Here is an 18,781-nt window from a genome sequence, read left to right as displayed (position 1 = left end):
TAATTAAAAAAAAAAAAAAAAACAGATGTATAACATATACAATAATTAGATAACCAATTATGCCTTGATATTAATTAATGGATGAAATAATTATGCATGAATAATAGAAAAAGTGTTGCTCGATAAGAAATGTTATGTTCTCTGATAGTATGTTCTACTACGTTAGACTATCAATTTAGACTATAGTTAGTTTTAGTGTGTTAGGCTGTCAATTAAAACTATTTGTTTTGTGACTTCTTTTTTCAATATCAGATTAGAGGGTTAATATGTTATTTTTGCAATCAAATATCCGAAGAATCAAAGCGTATAAAACTCCCGTGTGTAGTAAAAAACGAAAAATATCAAGTTGGACAGAAATAAGAGAAGTCAATTGTCTTTACTTGTATATTTCATTACTCAACTGCATACAAATTTGGTGGACTATGAGGATTATGAAGTAATTGACATTCAACAAAACGTCATGATCATACAATAAAAACCAACGTTGATTACTAATTAGAAGTGAAAAACATATCTTGATCCCTGATTTGGCAGAATTAGAACAAGCTGGATCTCTTTGTATTGGTCGTCTAAGCTGTGGACTAGTCAATAAACATCAATTTACATATTACATGCGAATTAAGTGTTTAAGCTTAGGATCTGGTCCATGCACGTCTCTACTATGACTCCATGCATGCTGCTTGACTTGGTGTTCATCTTGATCATTTAAACTTTTTTGAGTTCATCTTGATCATCAATTAATTTTTTTATAAACATATTATTCAAGTTCATTGACAAGTTTTTTTTTTAATGAAGTTCATTGACATTTTAATAACCCTTTTTAGGGCACGTGTTTTCACTTTTTGTTTTAGGAGATTTAAGTTTCATGAGAGTTTGTGTAGGATTATCAGATAGACGGGTCGAAGGTCATCACTTCCAACAATATTGATATTGTCCCCAACTTGTTAACTACCACTTGCACAGTTTGACAGGTGTGGAGTATTATCATAATTCGGTATTAGTTGGAGTGGGTTGAAATATTTAAACTCTTCTTTTTTCAGAGATACGACCGATGTGGGATGTTTCACAATTTGGTGGCACAAAATCTGTAACATCCCGTCCCGGAAATATTGAAACGTACATTGAAATTACAATTTTACCCCTAATCTATTCGTTTAAGCTTAGTGTTGTATGGTGTGGTGTGTAGGACCACCCACACTCATACATTTTCTTTTTCTTTCCGGGATTCCCTCCCTCATTCCCTCACTCTGTCTTTCTCTCTCTCTCTCTCCCCGAGTGCATTTCCTCTCTTCTTCTTCTTCCTTCTGCAAACACACGGACCATACATACAAACCTACTCAAACTTCCACCAATCAAGAAACCAATTACACCATTAAACTCGTGAGGTTGTGAGGAGCACAACCATACCAATTCCAGGTAAGAATTCGAACGTTTTCACGTCGTTTCAACAATGGCCGAATTATGTACTGTTCATGCAAACCTAAACTAGTGTGTTTTTGGAATTTCTAAGCTTGTAGATGTGTTTGTGAGGTCCCAAGGAGCCTCGGAGTGGTTCGTTGGGTGAATTTGGACGTTGGGAAGGCTAGGTTCGAAGTTGGCCGAACTTGGATCGTTGTTGCAGGTGAGATTCCTTAATTTTTAGGCCTTAAAACTAGTCTAACGTTGTTCTACTAGTCCTAGGCTTCATTTTGGTATAAAGATCGTGAAAAATGGTTGAAAAACGAAGGAGAAAACTTAGTTTGAAAATTACCCAGTTTTCCGGCGCCGTCGCCGGCGCCGGCGTCTCGCCGGAGAAGAAAGGGGAATATTCCGTTAAGTCTAACGGAATATTCCTAACGGCAGTGACGGAATCTGGTTAGATTTAACGGAATATTCCGTCAGTTTGACGGAATATTCCTGACGGCGTCTGTTGACACCGTCAGTGTGCAGTGCACGTGGCCGCGCGTGGGGGGCGCGTAGGTCCGTGCCTGTTCAGGCGCGTGGTCCAAAATTTTTTCTAAAAATATGGGTGTGATCCTGAGGTTGTGTAGGTCACGTTGGTATATTCAATTGTCCAATTTGAGCAATGTATGAGAAGTTATTACGAGAAGTTGCTTAGGTGCTTTTAAATTAACGTTTTCGTAACTTTGTCGCGTTTAGGTGATTCGTATTCCGAGGACGAGCGTACACACTCGAGGCAGGGGGGCTACGACCCTTCTAATTACCAGTGAGTGGGCTTTTGTTTTCCGTATATACCTATATACATATTAATTCCCAGAAATTAAATAGAAAAGGTTATTTGTTTTATGCCATGCATCATATGAATGTTGTTTACGCATCATTGCATGTATTAGTAGTGGCATACATATATATAAATGTGTATTTGGTGCTGTGGACGCACAGGTAAGTGCCAGGTAAGCGGTATTCATGTGGTTATGCATTCCTGTTTATTATGCAATAGTAGTTTGAAATGCTTAGAGAGCTCATAATCTGCACCCCCGGTGTTAGTGCTCCCGCCCGAGGCCAGGGCACAGCCTTCACGTGTATGTTCACCAGCACCGCATGCTCGCCTTGGATCCAAGATAGGTGCAAGCCTGTCGTACAAACCACATTAGGTGGTTCCGACTTGTAGGTGACCCGCGATTATCGCACAGCTTCACGTGATCGTAGCACTAGAGCATACATATATATATTACACCCAGCCTGTCGTACAGACCACGTTAGGTGGTTCCGACTCGTGTGCAGATCCAGATATTGAGTTGAGAGTGGAGCTCTAGATGCAGCCGTACAGGTCACGTTAGGTGACTCCCGGCTGCCAGATTATATGTTATTGATGTGAATTACGCTTGAGCATTTATATTTGATTATGATATTCTGTTGTGGCATATTCTCAAGCATGAATGGCATATTGTGAGCATGAATGGCATATGGTGGAGCATGATTGACATATCTATACATACGTATATATGTTCATTTTCTGGGAAGTATACAGGTTTTTACGGCGAGGGGTTAGAATGTATTTTGCTAAAGAGTTTTCAAAGAACTTTGTTTTTGCCCACTCACGCTTTTGTTTTTGCGCCCCTCCAGGTTCTAGTGGTCTAGCAAGTTCGGTGGTTTATCCCAGAGGGCGTCCCGGCATTTCTGACAGACACTCACCATTGTAGGGTCACCTTCGGGTGTACATATGTCGTATCTTTCCCTTTTGGACTGTTGTAGACTTGCTCTGAATTGTGTCTCACATACACTAGTACTTTGTATGCTATTAGGTTTTTAATTATTAGTACTTTTATATTACTATCTTATTAGCTTCCGCACGCGCACATGGCTACGTCACCTTCGTGTGACGGCCAGCACGCCCTGATCTCGGTCGGGGTGTGTCAAAATCAGATAAAGAACGTTAAAATGAATATATATATATATATATATATATATATATATATGTATGTATGTATGTATGCGTGTGTGTGTGTGTGTGTGTGTGTGATGTAGAGACTTAATATCTTTTAATTTAATGCAAAGTTTTAAACCCCCTTATTAGTTTACGTAACGATGTGAGATTTACATTTTTAACAGGAAAAATGATATATAGTCTGACACACCCCGTCCCGAAGGAGGGCATGCTGGCCGTCACGTGAGAGTGACGTAACCATTTGCACAGTACGGAAGCTTTAAAGATACAATTTCTAAGATGAAACACCCAAAGGTGAGTCCTAATTTTTGTCCATTCTGTCAGAACACCGTTGAATTTCCTCGTAGTCACCACACCTTTTCAATTCTTGAACCTGGAGGGGCGCAAAACAAAGTTGAGTGGGTCAGCAAAACGAACTTATTCAAAACCTTCTTTTCTCTTTGAATATACTAACCCCTCGCCGTAAAACAAATATAGTTTCCCAGAAAATAAACATATATACATATGTATAGATATGCCAGTCATGCTCAAAGATATATCAATCATGCTTGCAATATGCCATTCATGCTCGAGAATATGCCACAACAGAATCTCATAATCAAATGTAAATGCTCAAGCATAATTCACATCAATAACATATAATCTGGCAGCCGGGAGTCACCTAACGTGACATGTACCGCTGCATATAGAGCTCCAATCTCAACTCATCATCTGAATCTGCACACGAGTCGGAACCACCTAACGTGGTCTGCACGACAAGCTGGGTGTAATATATATGTATGCTCTAGTGCTACGATCACGTGAAGCTGGCGATAAATCGCGGGTCACCTACAAGTCGGAACCACCTAATGTGATCTCTACGACAGGCTTGCACCTAACTTGGATCCAAGACGAGCATGCGGTGCTGGTGAACATACACGTGAAGGCTGTGCCCTGGCCCTGGACGGGAGCACTAACACCGGGGGTGCAGATTATGAGCTCTCTAAACCTCTCAAACTACCATTGCATAATAAACAGGAATGCATAACCACATGAATACCGCTTACCTGGCACTTACCTGTGCCTCCTCAGCACCATGCAACAGTATGCATAATTATGGTAATGCACATATTAAAATATGATGCATATATGACAGGATATATAATTCGTATTTCTTTTAAAATACGTTTTCTGGGAAATATGTCAAGCATACGTATATATATATATATACTGAAAAATAACTGCCCACTCACTGATCACATCGACGTCTCATAGGTCCCTGAACCTCCCCTAGCTTGGTTACATTCTTCCTCTGTAATATTTTCACCTATACAAAAAGTAACCAAATTGACGTTATTTAACGCACATACACCAAACATTCGTCTATAACTTTCTCATACGTTACTCAATTTGGGTGTATGAATATACCACGGTGATCTACACGACGTCACGAACGCGTGACAATTTTCAGAACTCAATTTGGAGCTCTCACGCGCCCCCACGCGCACTGTTCACGCGCTGCCCACGCGCGCGTCTTCTTCCTCGCGTCGCCGGACTGGTTTCGCCGGAGATGGTGTTTTGCCGGAATTTCTGGGTAAATTTCAAAGTGTCATAACTTCTTCATTTCTTAACCATTTTCAACGTACTATATATCAAAATGAAGGTATTGACGAGACGAACACATCCATACCTGTCTCGACCCCTAACTCGCCGTGGTTGCGCCGGAAAAAGCCCCGACAGCTCCGGCCAAACTTTGAACTTATCGTTCTCCGTGTTCCTACGTCCATTTTTCACGTAATTTATACCAAAATGAAGCCCTAATCATAATCTACCACGTTGGACTAGTTTTAGGGCCTAAAAACAACGGAATCAAACTTTTCCAAAAATACGAAAATTCGGCCGGACTTACAGTTCGTGATCCCGACGTCCAAATCCTTCAAACGAAGCACTCCGAGCTTCCTTAGGACCTCACCAAGCTTCCTACAAGCTTCAAAATCCCAGAAAACATCAAGTTTTACGTGTGCATGAACAGTGCACACGCACAGTGAAATTGAAATCCATGTTTTCCGAAGTGAAACTCACCTGAAATTAGTACCATCGTGTTCGTGTGGTCTTCAGGAGTACGATGGTGGTCTTAGATCCTTCGTTGGCATAGTTTTGGGGTGGTTTGTGGGTGGTCTGTGTGAGTTCGAAGGAGAGAGAGAGAACTCTCAGAGAATGAGAGATTTGTGAGGGAGGAGAGAGAGAGAGACAAGGTACGGGAATGAGGGAGAGATTTGAGGGAGGTGGGATCCTACCCAATCCCCAAATCATCAAGTTACAACATATTTTACGCCCCTTAGTCCCGTTTAAGGGCATTTTCATAACTTCACGTCCTCGGAATTAAAATTCTGGGACGGGTTGTGACATAGTCGATCTAATAAGATCAAGTATTCTCACTGAAGATACGAAATTTAAGATGTTAAAACTATGTTTACATACATTTATGGTAGACGTAAATGTAATTTTTGCTGCAATGAGGGAAATGTAAATTATTATTTGTTCGCTATTAGAGATGATAAAAAGGATGTATATATATTTACGTTTTCCTCCCAATATGAGTATCTAATTTCCCCTTATAATTTCTCAACAAAGAACTTTCCAACTAGTAGAAAATGTATGTGTTATACGTCTGATATGGATTCGGATTGGAGATGCTCTAATTGTATTGTCGTAATATGTAGCATGTATGCTCAAGGTCATTAGCGGAAGATTAACATATGTAGGACTTGTATAAGGTCCCCATTCCACATATCTTTCACACCATGGTTCCATTTGCACTTTGCATTCCCATCTTGTGCACACGGGGTCGGTTGAAGATGGCCTAACCCCCCTTCCGGGCGCCGCCCTATGGTTCTGCAAGAAATTATTTTTTTAATAAACAGTGCCTTTTGGTCTCTTTCGGTTGAAGATGGCCTAACCCCCCCTCTGACTGTCGTCCTATAGTTCTGCAAGAAATTATTTTTTTAATAAACAGTGTCAGACCATATTTTGTATCATCTCCAACCGAGGGTGCCAAAAGGCCATAGGCCAAAACATAGCCCTTGACAAAAAAACCCATCTCCAACTGAAGGGGGCTATTTTTTAGCCCCCTCAATAATTTATTATTTTAATTGAATTAATATGGTTAATTGACTTAAACTACTATATTAAAATAAGGTTTTCAGACATATTTTGAGTGTCACTTGTCGCTAAATTAATAAGCTTTGGGATTTGTGATCTTTATATAATGAAAATGATGTGAAAAATTGGTGAAGAATTGAAGTAAAATTAGGTAAGATAGTATGAATTGGTGAAAAGGATGTGAGTAATGGGGTTGAAATGGCTTAGGTAGGTGTTTTTTTTTTTTTTTTTTTTTTTTTTCGTCAAAAAAAAAGAAGTCAAATCTAACAATAACCTGATGTCAGCATGACGTCAAGTAGCATGTGTTTGGGCTGGGCTATAGGGCTGGCTACTCTTGGCCAGCCCTTTGGCCGGTTCTCCAATTTTTCGTCGAGTGGGGCCCACGAGCCATTTGCCCTAGCTCTCGGTTGGAGACAATTTTCGGGTCAAAACAAGCTATTTTTTGGTCTATGGTCCTTTGGCCGGGTCGGTTGGAGATGGCCTTATAGGGTGACAAGGGCATGGGTAGAGCCATAAAGGGACCAGAATGGTCCTTGACCTATCCTGCCTTTTTTTATTCTTGTTACCCTAATAGATCATGTTGTTATTGCATATCATTCTGATATGTATTCTCAATCCAATTTTTTTCCATTCCAGGCCATGCCTCATTTTTCTCACCATCCCTCTTATTGCTGTGCAGATTTCACTTTCCCTCCGTATTCTATATACTTTTCTTTAGCTCAATTATATTTTAAAAATTTTCTTACTTACACTTTACCTTCTATTCGGGTTTCTGGAGATTTGTACAATGTTTTTAGTTATCTTTGTTGACTTTAGGGTCTTTTAATTTTTATGAAAATTACTTAAATCTCTCATGTTTTGAGTTTAAATTACATATTGTGTGAGAGACATTTCTTTCTCGTACACATGAAATCCTAACTCTGCCACTAAACAGGGGAGATGAGTAGGGCAAGATTGGGAGGAAAAGATGGGGGCACCCAATGAGTACACATGAAATTCTGCCTTTTAAAAGGCTACACACATATCTTTGATATGTTGTGTTAGAACCAACAACTTTTTTTTTTTTTTTATTCTCCACAAAAATGCTCATCCTATTGACATACTTCTCACCGCCACAGGATGCTCCCAAATCCATCCCTCCACGCCATGTATTACGATAAGTCCCACGTTCCCGTGTAAAACACAGGAGAAGCGCTTTCTGTGTCCTTGTTCCTCTTCGTTACTTGGTATCCCACCCTCTTCGCCCGCCACGCGTCCACTCCAAACTCCTTTCCGTTGAGTCGAGGGGCGATGACCGCCACTTCTTATCCCCCAAGTCAACGCCGTTAGCTATCTTAGTTCTTCAACAGCCACGTGTCCGTCATCCCTAACAGAGATCCCTCTCCGTCACCTCCTCCTCCGGGTCCCACTCGTCACCGACTCACCTTGCTCCTGTCCTTCTCGGGTGGGAGAAATTTTTAGGAGTGCTGGGTACACCAAGGGGTCATGGTGTACCCTCACTCATTAGAATTTGATTTTTTGGATATCCTTCAATTTTATATTTCAATAAATAAATAAAATCAAATTCTAATGAGTGAGGGTACACCATGACACTTGGTGTACCCGGCACTTCTAAAAATTTCTCCTCGGGTGGAGATAATAACACTCACCAAAAAGCGACCAACCGTGACCTCCCTTTTCGCCACGTAGGTCGGACTCCGTCTTACGTCACGCCACCCCGGTTAAATCCACTAACAAAAATGAAATTCAAATAAATTACGATAATTTTAACGAAACATTTATGGTACTATTTATTTTTAACAAAAAATTAAATTTTTGTTTTTCTCTGGTAATATTCACTACACTTTTATTTGTTATTTTTATTAAAACTAAAGTTTTTTTTTTAACTTTTTGTTAGTTTTTCTATAAATTATGATTGCTAATTTCTATTTTTTTGTTTTTTCAATTAATTAATACTTTATTTGGCAACGCAGAAAAAAAGTGCGCAACATGCTTATCGGGATAACTGCATGCACGAATACGATAAAAATGTACAAACAGGGATTAACGCAAACTTAACAATTGACGGTAACATTAAATGACGGATACACCCTCGACGGATGATCGGATCCGTTTTAGAGAATAACTATGCTTTAGATCTAAGTGCAAAGAGCGTGAGGAAAGAGAAAGAGAGGGATTAGTATTATAAGGAAGCAAGGAATAAAATAGTGGTGACTTCAATGGCTGGATCTCTACCGTCTACCCCACCTTTATTATTTTATGATTTTATCCGTAACTGGCTAACTGCTTTTATCGCGTAATTTATCAGTGCCATAAATCGAAATCAAAATGCGTCGTATGAAATATAGATTTAGAATTCGTCCATGTCAACTGAATCATTTCATGGTGGTTTCTGCTTCCTATATTTACCTTAATGAATGTATTTTTGGCACTTAATCCTTTTGAATATTTCACACGAGCTATAACCTTCTTAGACAATGAGAATATCTTTTCTATATTATAAAAAGGTTTATTTCTTCCATTACATTCAGAAAAATTAAACTCTTGACCTATTCTGAAAGTAATTTGGTACTTACATATTTACTTGCTTGGAACAATTTCACTCTCGATCAGATTGAATATGATTTGTACAGATCTCTCCTAATATCACGCAATAAAAAAAAAAACATTCGTACGCAGTAAAGAGAGTGACGCTAGTGCGATGCTTGTGAAAAACAATTGACAGTCGGAGAATTTTGTTTGATACTTGGTGCATTGCTTGCGTAATCTTCTGATACTTAAGTTAGACTTTAATAAACTGCTTAAGACCTACTCTAACCTTTAAAGTAAAACTCAAATTTTAGGTTCTAAACTTACTCCAACTTACTCCAACCTTGGGGCAAATATGAGTTAAAACTCAAAAATCATTTATGGGCCAAATTTAGCCTAGGATTCCCTCAGTGTTAGTGGGTTAGTGGAGCTGGTCCACCATATATGTATATTTTTTTTAGTTTTATATTTATAAATTCATTGAATCTAATGGTTAAAATCTAATTTGATGAAATCCAACGGTAAAAAAAAAAAAAAAAAATCTAACGGTCCAAATTTTAATCCAACGGCTAAAGTAATTAAAAAGAATTTATTTTATGTGTTTCATATTTTTTCATAGTGTTTCACAAGTTTCATGGTGTCGGTTAGTGATTTTCAATATTTATCGGAATCTAAATTTTTTAAAGTTAAAATGTTCATAAAATTAAATTAAGATAGTCTACATAATTTTTTCTTTTAAAAAAGTTACTTTAAGAAAAAAAATTAGCTTAAATTCATTCTTTAATAATTTGGGGCTAAAATTTTAATCAATAAGAGTTGGAGTAAAAAAACTGTTTCTAGGTTAAAACTTAAGGGCCTGTTTGGTATCCCATTTGAAATTTTTTATCATTTCTCAAAACATTTCTTGAAAATAATTTTTTTTAAGACTCAGAAACTTGATTGGTTTGCAATTTAAAATTTTTAAATCTTACGACTTAAATTAGACAAGAGAAATCTAAAAAGAGGAGATCGCACGAAAGGGAGAAAGAGGAGAGAGGATGAAAGAAAGTAAGAGATGTTGAAGGAAAGAGAAAGAAGAGAGATGATTGGACGAGATAGAGAGGAAGATGAGTGTGAGAAAGAACCGAGAGAATGAAAATAGCGAATTGGAGGAGAGACGAAAAATGTGAAAAAAACAGGAGAGAGAAAGAAGAAAAAAGAGAGAGATAGATTTGGAGTAAGATGGGAAGAGGGAGAGAAAAAAAAATGAGTAAGTTTAAGTTTAAAAACTCTAAAAATTCAAATTTTATGTTTTTAGAAAATATATACTATATTTTATAGTTAGTCTTGAGTTCGGTTTTTTAAAATAGTTACATCAAACAAGTTTTTAAAGCCTAAAACTTTTGTTTTTGAGTTTAAAAAGTTGAATTCAAGTAGAGTACCAAATAAACCCTAAATTTTCTGGACTAAAAATTTTAAATTTTAATCTAGGAATTGGAATGAAGAAACTACACCAATTCATTTTCACACAAATTTTTTATTTTCATAATATTCCCAAATTTGACAAGTAGTTAACCCAATTGGAGAAAAATGAATTATAAACTAACAAAAGGAAGAATCATGCAAATTTTGAACACCATTGTTTTGTATCTTTTTCTTGGTAACCAAACACCATCCGTTCATTTTTCATGTGGATAACCAGAAATAACTCCCAACGTCTATTTGGTAACCCAATGAAAATTGGATATTATCGACATAAACTCATTTTCTTCGTGACCCGACGTTTTTATGGATCCGGCGGGCCACAAGCAGCCACATGAAAGCATAAATCTCCACGTGTCACGATCACATGGCAGTTGGAAAGTGGGTCCAGCCAATAGCGAAGAACCGATCCTATACGTGGGTTCCACACACCTGTTATAGCCGGTCCTTTAGGTGGGAATTACCGTTAGGTCCGGTGAGAGGGGTCAATGGTAGAAGAGGCGGGGGTTTAAGCAATGGTTGGTGGTTTTCAGAGGGTTTTGGCGATCAGAGGGAGAGAGAAAGACTAGTTTTTTTTTGGTTTTAGAGAGAGAAAAATGGGTGTCGTTTGAACCCGAAGAAAAAAAATCTAGATTTTCCGGGAAAATATGGGATAGAGAGAAAATGGGTGAGAAAATAGCGTAAATTTCCGTATTATTGTTTGTTTGATTTCTCCGACAATTCCCCGATCTTACATTAGCCTGAAAGTTCTCGAGATTTTTCGATTCTGGGCGTAGAGATTTGAGGTTTGAGCGAAAAATCGTTGGCTAGAGGTGAGCATGTTGTAATTTTTTTTGGCGAAAATTGTTCAAGCTTGCGTTTTTTTATTTTTTATTTTATGTACGGTTTCGATGAGCCTTTCCCGAACAGTGTTTTGGTTGCCGAGAAAGTGCGGAAAAGGGGAGAGAATTGTTGGTTTTTGACGCGGAATTCGACCCAGAATATTTTTTTTTGGCTCAAAATTATGGGATTTTCCGCTCGGAAATTCTGAGCAAACAAACGGTTCTTGAAAAATGATTTTTTTTTTTCGTTGATCTTTGTGGACGATCTGATTTGTTTCCAAGGGTTTGATGGATTCGATCTGGGTTTTCCGGTGGGAATTCATAATTTCCATCCCAATTTTTGTTAAAAAAATCTCAAATTTCTCTCAGAAATTCGAGAAATGAAGATTCTCTGTTTGTTTTTGTCTGTTGTGGAGAACCAATCTGAATTATGTGTTCTTCAAGGTCGATCTCGGCCGAAGGGTTTTAGACCTCTTTATTTTTTTCCTTCGGATTTTCGGATAATTCCCTGAGGATTAAGGGAATTAAATTCTCCCAATTTTTCAGAATTTTCCTTTTTGTTGGCTGGATTTTGTATTTAGATCTGTCTTTTGGGTTTTGCAGCGGTTTAAGGACTTTTTTTTTTAGTTCATTTTTTTTCCTCTTTCTTTTTTTTCTTTCTTTTTTCCCGCTTCTCATTTACTCCGTCAAAAATGGCGAATCTTTGGCTCTCCTGACAGGAACTGTTGAGGATTTTATTTGATGGGTTCGATTGTCATTTGTTGTTTCGTGGTATATTTACGGTTGATTAACCTGTTACCTAGTCCCTGGTCTCTGTTTTTTTATGTTAATTCTTAGTTTTTTCCCCTTATTGTTTGTTGTTCTTCCTGGGTTGCTATGTTTATGTTTTTGAAGTCAGATCATGTGGATCTGATCGGAGGTTGGGACATGAAATTATGCTTCTAGGTTGTAATTTGGTATATCCTTGTACGTTTTCGGAGTTTTTGTATGCTAAGATGCAATCGAATTTGGGTAATGATGTTCCGAATATCTCCCGGGAATCTATTGATATGCTCCTCGATTAAATGTTGCATGATAGAGTGAATTATCAGAGATCATTTTCTGTGATCCTAATTATTAGTTTGTTTCTGCGAAACTGATTGCTTGCATTCATCTGTTTTCAGGACTTAGCTTTTGGATTCTCTTTGGTGGTGGTGGTAGCTCGCGACGTGTATATTAGTTGAAGGGATTAATCTGAGTCCGGGTTCTTTGTAGTTGATGTAAATTTTCGTGGTATGATTTTTAAGATATGGTGATGCAGAAGAGGTTGGATTACGGATTCAATGGCTATCAGGTGCCTGTCACTCCTAAAGCTTCTAGATCAGCAAGGGTACGTGTATCCAACGACTCTTTATGATTTATATTTTACGTTTATGACCTATATGCTTAATGTTCTATCAAATTAATCCATATGCTTAATTTTGGTAACGATTTTTCAGAAGCGTCGTGCAGTTAGAAAGATGGTTGAAGACAATGCAATGGGTGCATTTGACTTGTTGGCGACTGTAGCTGGCAAGTTATTGCTCGAGGGAGAGAGTTCTCCGGCTTCCAGTCATACATCAATCGGAAAAGATCAATGTGCAGGTATTAAGGAGAATTATCTGGCTGGAGATAAAATCTTGAAAGCAGAACCTTGTGATCGAGGCAGTTCTGACAGGATACCTTTGGTATCTGAATATAAGTCAACAGGTCAGAATCTAAGTTCGTGCTCCAAGGCTTCTCCAGTTCATCAGAATGAAAGTCATTCGGTTATGACAACTTCTGATTGCTCGGAGAGGTTTGTTTCTGACATGTTGGCAAGTGGAAAATGCAAGAATGAATTGGGAAGTCTTACTGGGAAAATAGAAGCAGGCTATTCTGGGAACAGGGAGTCTGGTGAATGTAAATTAGATAATGAAGTTAAAGTATTAGTAAAGGATGAGACTAATAAGAGTGGGGAGGTGGTTACCAGTACCGGGCCTGATATGTGCAGTTTTCAGGATCCGGTTGTCTGGGAAGGTGAACCTCCTCCACTACTTAGTTCAGATGGTAGCACCAAGGTGCCTATGTATGTAGACCATATTCCTCAGAGATCTTTCCCCGCTAGCCGGGATGATGTAAAATTAGTTGGTAGAGATGATGACGAAAATTTCTTTGGGTGTACTCACCCTAGTACAGCCATGAAGTATTCAAGGCCAGCGCCGTCGCGTATTGGAGACCGAAGAATACGGAAAATATTGGCTTCAAAATATTGGAAAGTACCAAAGTCGAAGGATGAGACACATTCTAATTCCTGTAAGTGGCTGCCTCGTACTAAAAGAATTTGTGAGTTTCTCGAGCTTCCTTTCAAAGTTTTAGTAGCAATGCTGTGTAGTTTTGCCAAACTGTTTTCTAATAGCAATCATTATCTTTTTCTGAATATTTAGATCGGGATATGAAACCAAATTACCACAACAGGAAGAATTGCTACAAACGGCAAAGATCTCAAATGAATATGCCTTTCAAGAAAAGGAGGCTTTTTGACCGTAGCACAGTTCCAAATCCTGATCAAGGTATTAGTAGAGAGGGATTCTTTGACTTGCGGGGGAAGGGAACCAAAGGAAATGCTTCTGCTTCGTGTTCAAAGATGCAAGGTCATTTTCAAAACCAGATTCTATTCAATCAATGTGATTATCTTGATGTGTTTTGGAATGTATGAGTATTTTTACCAAGAAGTATGAAATATTTATGCAGCCACTGGGATGTCTTCTTCGGTAGGAGGTCAGCACTCATCTTTCCAATCAAGGAATTCACATGGTACAAAAAAATTTCAAGAGCACTTGATATGTACACTTTTAATTTGATTGGTGTCTGACATTCCAAGAGATTTTTACAAGAAGGTGATTTTTCCTTTATTCAGTGAAGCTCAGGATCAAGTCGTTTAGGGTTCCAGAGCTATTTATTGAGATTCCGGAGACGGCAACTGTTGGTTCATTAAAGGTATTTCGGGACTATTTTGATTGTGCATCTCCCTCTAGTTTAGCTATGTAGTATATTGGATTTGTTTATATGAGATACGTACGGCACTTTCTCATGGTCTTAGTTTGGGTCCTGATGATGTGCGATTATTCTGCAGAAAACAGTTATGGAAGCAGTGACAGCTGTACTTGGAGGTGGATTATGTGTTGGTGTACTTCTTCAAGGAAAGAAAGTGAGAGATGACAACAAAACTTTACTGCAAACAGGAATTTCTCAAGATGACCATCTAGATTCTGTGGGATTTTCCTTGGAACCCGACCCTTCCCGAACCCCTCCACCTTTATGTTCTGATGGTTCTCCCAGTATGCTTCCTTGTGATGATGTAAAGCCTTTAACAAGGTAGTGCAAATATGCTCTGGTCTCGTGCAAATATGCTCTGGTCTCGTCAGTTTTGCACCTCGTTCAGTTTTTTATTTCTTTCCTTGCGTACTAATTCATTAGAGATGGCGGTGCTTCTTTTCGCGTTCATTTTTCTCTTTTTCCAATTGAATGCTAGGGTGATTCCGAAACTTTTTTACAACGTTAGCAACTCAGCAGTCAGGTTGTACATATTAGTCTGGTCTAGTGCTATGCAATCTCAATCTCGTAAGATTGCTTTCAGACCAAGACTAGAAAGTTGGTTGCTATTTAGCTAATAATGATTTTGCACCAGGTACCAACCGGGTCCTACTGGCGAACTACTACCTGAACCTCATGTGGCCAGTTTTGGGAGCTACATTGAAAGTGATCATGATTCAGCACCCTCTCCAACTGATATGTCAGCTGAAAAAAGCACAACAGATTCTAAAGCACTGGTTGCTGTTCCAGATGTGAGTGTGGATGCACTAGCTGTGGTTCCTGGGAACAGGAAATCAAGGCGGTTTGATATTGGACAGCGCCGAATTCGTCGACCTTTCTCTGTTACCGAAGTGGAAGCACTTGTCCAAGCGGTTGAGAAACTTGGTACCGGAAGGTATAAATGATATACGAGCATAAGTTGATTTTGTCCAGCTTGACTTACTAAAATTTTGCTGCGGTGTGGAGTTTTAATGGTTTTGCTTATTTACAGGTGGCGTGATGTTAAACTCCGAGCTTTTGACAACGCTAAGCATCGAACATATGTGGATTTAAAGGTAAGGAGTCTATTTGCCAATGATAAAGTTTGAGTACAAACATTGTTTCTTTTAATCTTTTCTGGTTACCTGATTGAGTCCCGGTAAAAGATTTCAAATTTAAATTTCATATCATGTGTTACTTTCACATGGTTTATGATTGCGTCCTCACCATTATATTTTACTAATTTATGAGTCCTTTTCTGTGGCTTGGGCCCCGCTCGAGGTACTTAGTTTGATCTGGTCAGTCTGTCAAACAGCTTGCTTGAATTAGAGGCAATGATTAGGCAGTCTTTGTAGCTTTGTTAATCTGCATAACTTTACCTGTTCACTACAACTGTGAAGGAATCTCTTATATTCTGATCTTACACGCATCTCTAAATCTAACTTTGTCTGTTAAGTACTTTTGCTGCTATGCTTTTTTGTTTTCTGTTTGAAAACTGCTTAAAAAGTGAGGGATGTGATGTGGGTTTGGTTATGATTGTGTCGTTTTTACGGGTTGTGTAGGATAAGTGGAAAACCCTAGTGCACACGGCTAGAATTTCTCCTCAACAGAGGCGGGGAGAGCCCGTCCCACAAGAGCTCTTGGACAGGGTCCTAACAGCTCACGCGTACTGGTCCCAGCAGCAAGCCAAACAACAGCTCAAACAGCCCGAGACTTGCCTTCTCGTCTAGATGTTCGATCAATTGTGTTCTTTTTGTATCTTTGTTAATGATGTAGAAAAAGTATGACAAGAAAGTAGGAGTTGAAGGATGTTTATGTAATATCAGTCTGGTCCGTCGTCGCTCTTGCCACGGCTCCCTTTCCCCGAACGGTGAGGCCGCCGGCCCTTGTAAATGGATGACAAAATAAGAAGAGAGATGGCTAACTGAATTCTTTAGAAACCCAAGTTGTTGGTTGGTGTTTCCTGATCTTTTTTTTATTCTTTTTTCTGGTAAATGTGTGGTTTGGGTTGTTATGAAGGTCTTAGTTAATGTAATGCTGATTTAGTTGTTAATTTAGGGTTAATGCTAATTCTTGTAATCTTCCAATTTGCATTTCAGTTGCAAATAGATATTATAATTTCAAGGCCATCTTGGTCTTCGTATATTTCAAATCTACTGTTTATAACCTAAGTTTGATCCCAGCATTTCTATTTCTTGCAACACTTGTTATTCATTCATCGCAAGAAGAGAAACTTACCAGCAAATGGGCATCTCACTTTAAAGATATTTTAAGAGAATTACGTGATTGTTAATGGGTTTTAACTTTCTCTGCACCATGGGTTTGAGATATCGATATTGTAACGGGCATATGCCACTTATTGATTTCAAGCCAACCACACAGTGATACGAGTTTTCAACTTTTTCATATGTGTTCATGCACAATTAGTTTGACATACTGCTACATTGATATTTTTGTTGCACGAAAATCCTATCTGAATGGGCAATGAACTGCTTAATCTTCTTTTAAAAAAAAAAAAAAAATTGAATCAAACTTTTTCTAACATGAAGGTGGAACTGATTTTTTTTTTTTTTGTTTCTTTGGGGCCATGTGGGGTTGTGCAAGTGAATTGTGACGAAAATATGGACCCCTTTAGCCTTTGGGTACCAAAATAAAATGAGAATCCCACACCCTTCCATCAATATTAATCATTTTTTTTGAAGTTTTTCTATTTTATACAATAATACTCTATTAAAAAAAAAAAAAGCAGCTTAGAGCTAGGCATAACCAGACATTGAACTCAAAACAATATTACACATCCTAGCCGTGCAAGTCGAACATAAGATCTTGCATTTACATCTGAAGAAGAATACTACTTGATTATGATACTAGTAATTAGTTGATATTTTTAATAATTTTAGTCCCCAATTGAATTTTGGCAAAATAGAGTCAATGACTTTTAACTGATTTTTTGACACACTTGATGATGAAGGCAAATTTGGGAGCATAAAGTGAGTTCAAAGGCAAAGTGCGTCAAAGCCACTTTCAGATGACATTATACAACATAAGCTTTGTTTATTAAATTTGCTTTTGGGACAAACAACACTATAAATTTTCGATGATTAATTAACTTACAAGTAGTCACAATTTACCATCGAAGTCACTACAAGATACAAATATATATAGGAGACAGTGACATAAATTAAGCCTATAAACAAACAATGGGCGGTGTCTAGTTTTCCTAGTAGAAAGTAGAAACCTAAAGACCACTGCTCTAAAAGTTTCCGCCTAAGTTCCGTCTTGGTCACGTTCTAAGTGATTGGCCACCACTCAAATTAATTCTTAGGTGTTTGAAAATTAAGAAAGAGCGTCTAGACCTGCCTAGGCACTTGCCTAGGTTACGACTCTTACTTAGACAAAAAATAAATAACTTTCATTTTGCATTTTATTTTTTCAATAAATTGTAGAGACTTGTTGAATATTTGGATGAACACTCATTATATGTTTGTTCTCTATATTTTCAATATGTTCTAATACTTTGATATAAAATAAAAAATCACCTAGAATCCTATTTGTTACCCGACTAGTGCCTAGCACATTTTAAAACCTTGCTAAAGAAAGAATAACGAACTTGACAGATTTGAGGCAAAGTAGGGAAGAAGAATACGAGAATATGACAAGGGCATGTGAATAATTGAGTTGATATATACTTGATCCTCCTCCAAGTTGTTGAAGACTGTTACTTCACATCATATGTCATTCAAAATAAAAAAAATGTTGGAAAAATTGTGATGTTCCCACCTCCCCACAATTTTGCCAAATTGCCACTATTCATTACGTCCATACCTCTCTATATCTATATATCTATCTCTTTCGTGTAAAGTGTACTAATTCTACGTGGATTGTATAGATAGGAGTGGATATGTGGTTAATATTAATGGGGTTGTCTCTTTGTGCCACAATTCTCATTTACAAGAACCACAAAAGATGTATGGGAATATGACTATCCTTTGCTATAAAAGGCGAATAATGACTTTAGGTTTTTGGTTTTCTTAAAACTTAAAAATAAAACGAACAAAAAAGTTTGGGGAAAACATGCGGCGAGACATGATTGTTTGTCTGATACGGGTCATAGCACGTTCATACCAACCCTTATGGGTTAGCCATCACCATGGAGGCTAGCTCCACAATGTAGAAAGGGAGGTCGGTTGTTCACAAAACGAACTAAGTTGCAAAGGTCAATTGTGGAGTGATGTAGGTCATGAAAGGCATGATGGTTCTTACTAGGTTCGCTATGGTTGATTCTAGCGTCGAACATCTACTGAACCCAATTGGCATTTTCATTCAAAAAATTGTCAAAAAGTTACCTCAAATCGACAAAGTGGTAGGC

At 38.1% G+C, this 18,781-nt stretch overlaps 1 protein-coding gene and 1 long non-coding RNA gene across 6 annotated transcripts; one reads left to right on the top strand and one right to left on the bottom strand.

Moving 5' to 3' along the window:
* Positions 1 to 3,574: 3,574 nt before the first annotated feature.
* Positions 3,575 to 5,062, bottom strand: LOC148692788 (uncharacterized). The gene is made up of 3 exons (XR_015953726.1): positions 4,796 to 5,062; positions 4,621 to 4,694; positions 3,575 to 3,761 (listed from the first exon to the last, which is right to left on the bottom strand). It is a non-coding gene; the product is annotated as an uncharacterized LOC148692788 (long non-coding RNA).
* Positions 5,063 to 10,993: 5,931 nt separating this feature from the next.
* On the top strand, positions 10,994 to 16,583 carry LOC137741855 (telomere repeat-binding protein 5). Of its 5 annotated transcripts, none has more exons than XM_068481564.2 (10): positions 10,994 to 11,331; positions 12,504 to 12,709; positions 12,819 to 13,653; positions 13,785 to 13,991; positions 14,092 to 14,154; positions 14,258 to 14,337; positions 14,474 to 14,715; positions 15,029 to 15,328; positions 15,425 to 15,488; positions 15,975 to 16,583. In XM_068481564.2, the coding sequence occupies exons 2-10, from the start codon at positions 12,629 to 12,631 to the stop codon at positions 16,140 to 16,142; spliced, it is 2,040 nt and encodes a 679-aa protein (XP_068337665.2). In that variant the 5' UTR covers positions 10,994 to 11,331; positions 12,504 to 12,628; the 3' UTR covers positions 16,143 to 16,583. The 5 variants fall into 5 exon arrangements, with proteins under 5 accessions (XP_068337665.2, XP_068337664.2, XP_088535535.1 ...); XM_068481563.2 differs by having other exon boundaries at positions 10,997 to 11,331; positions 12,819 to 13,683; XM_088679409.1 differs by having other exon boundaries at positions 11,037 to 11,331; positions 12,832 to 13,653.
* The last annotated feature ends 2,198 nt before the right edge of the window (positions 16,584 to 18,781 follow it).

The sequence above is a fragment of the Pyrus communis genome, chromosome 11, assembly GCF_041283825.1.
Source record: "Pyrus communis isolate YQ-2024b chromosome 11, ASM4128382v1, whole genome shotgun sequence".
Classification (NCBI taxonomy): Eukaryota; Viridiplantae; Streptophyta; class Magnoliopsida; order Rosales; family Rosaceae; genus Pyrus; species Pyrus communis.
The sequence above is the reverse complement of the archived record's forward strand: the minus strand, read 5'-3'. Positions and strand labels throughout refer to the sequence as shown.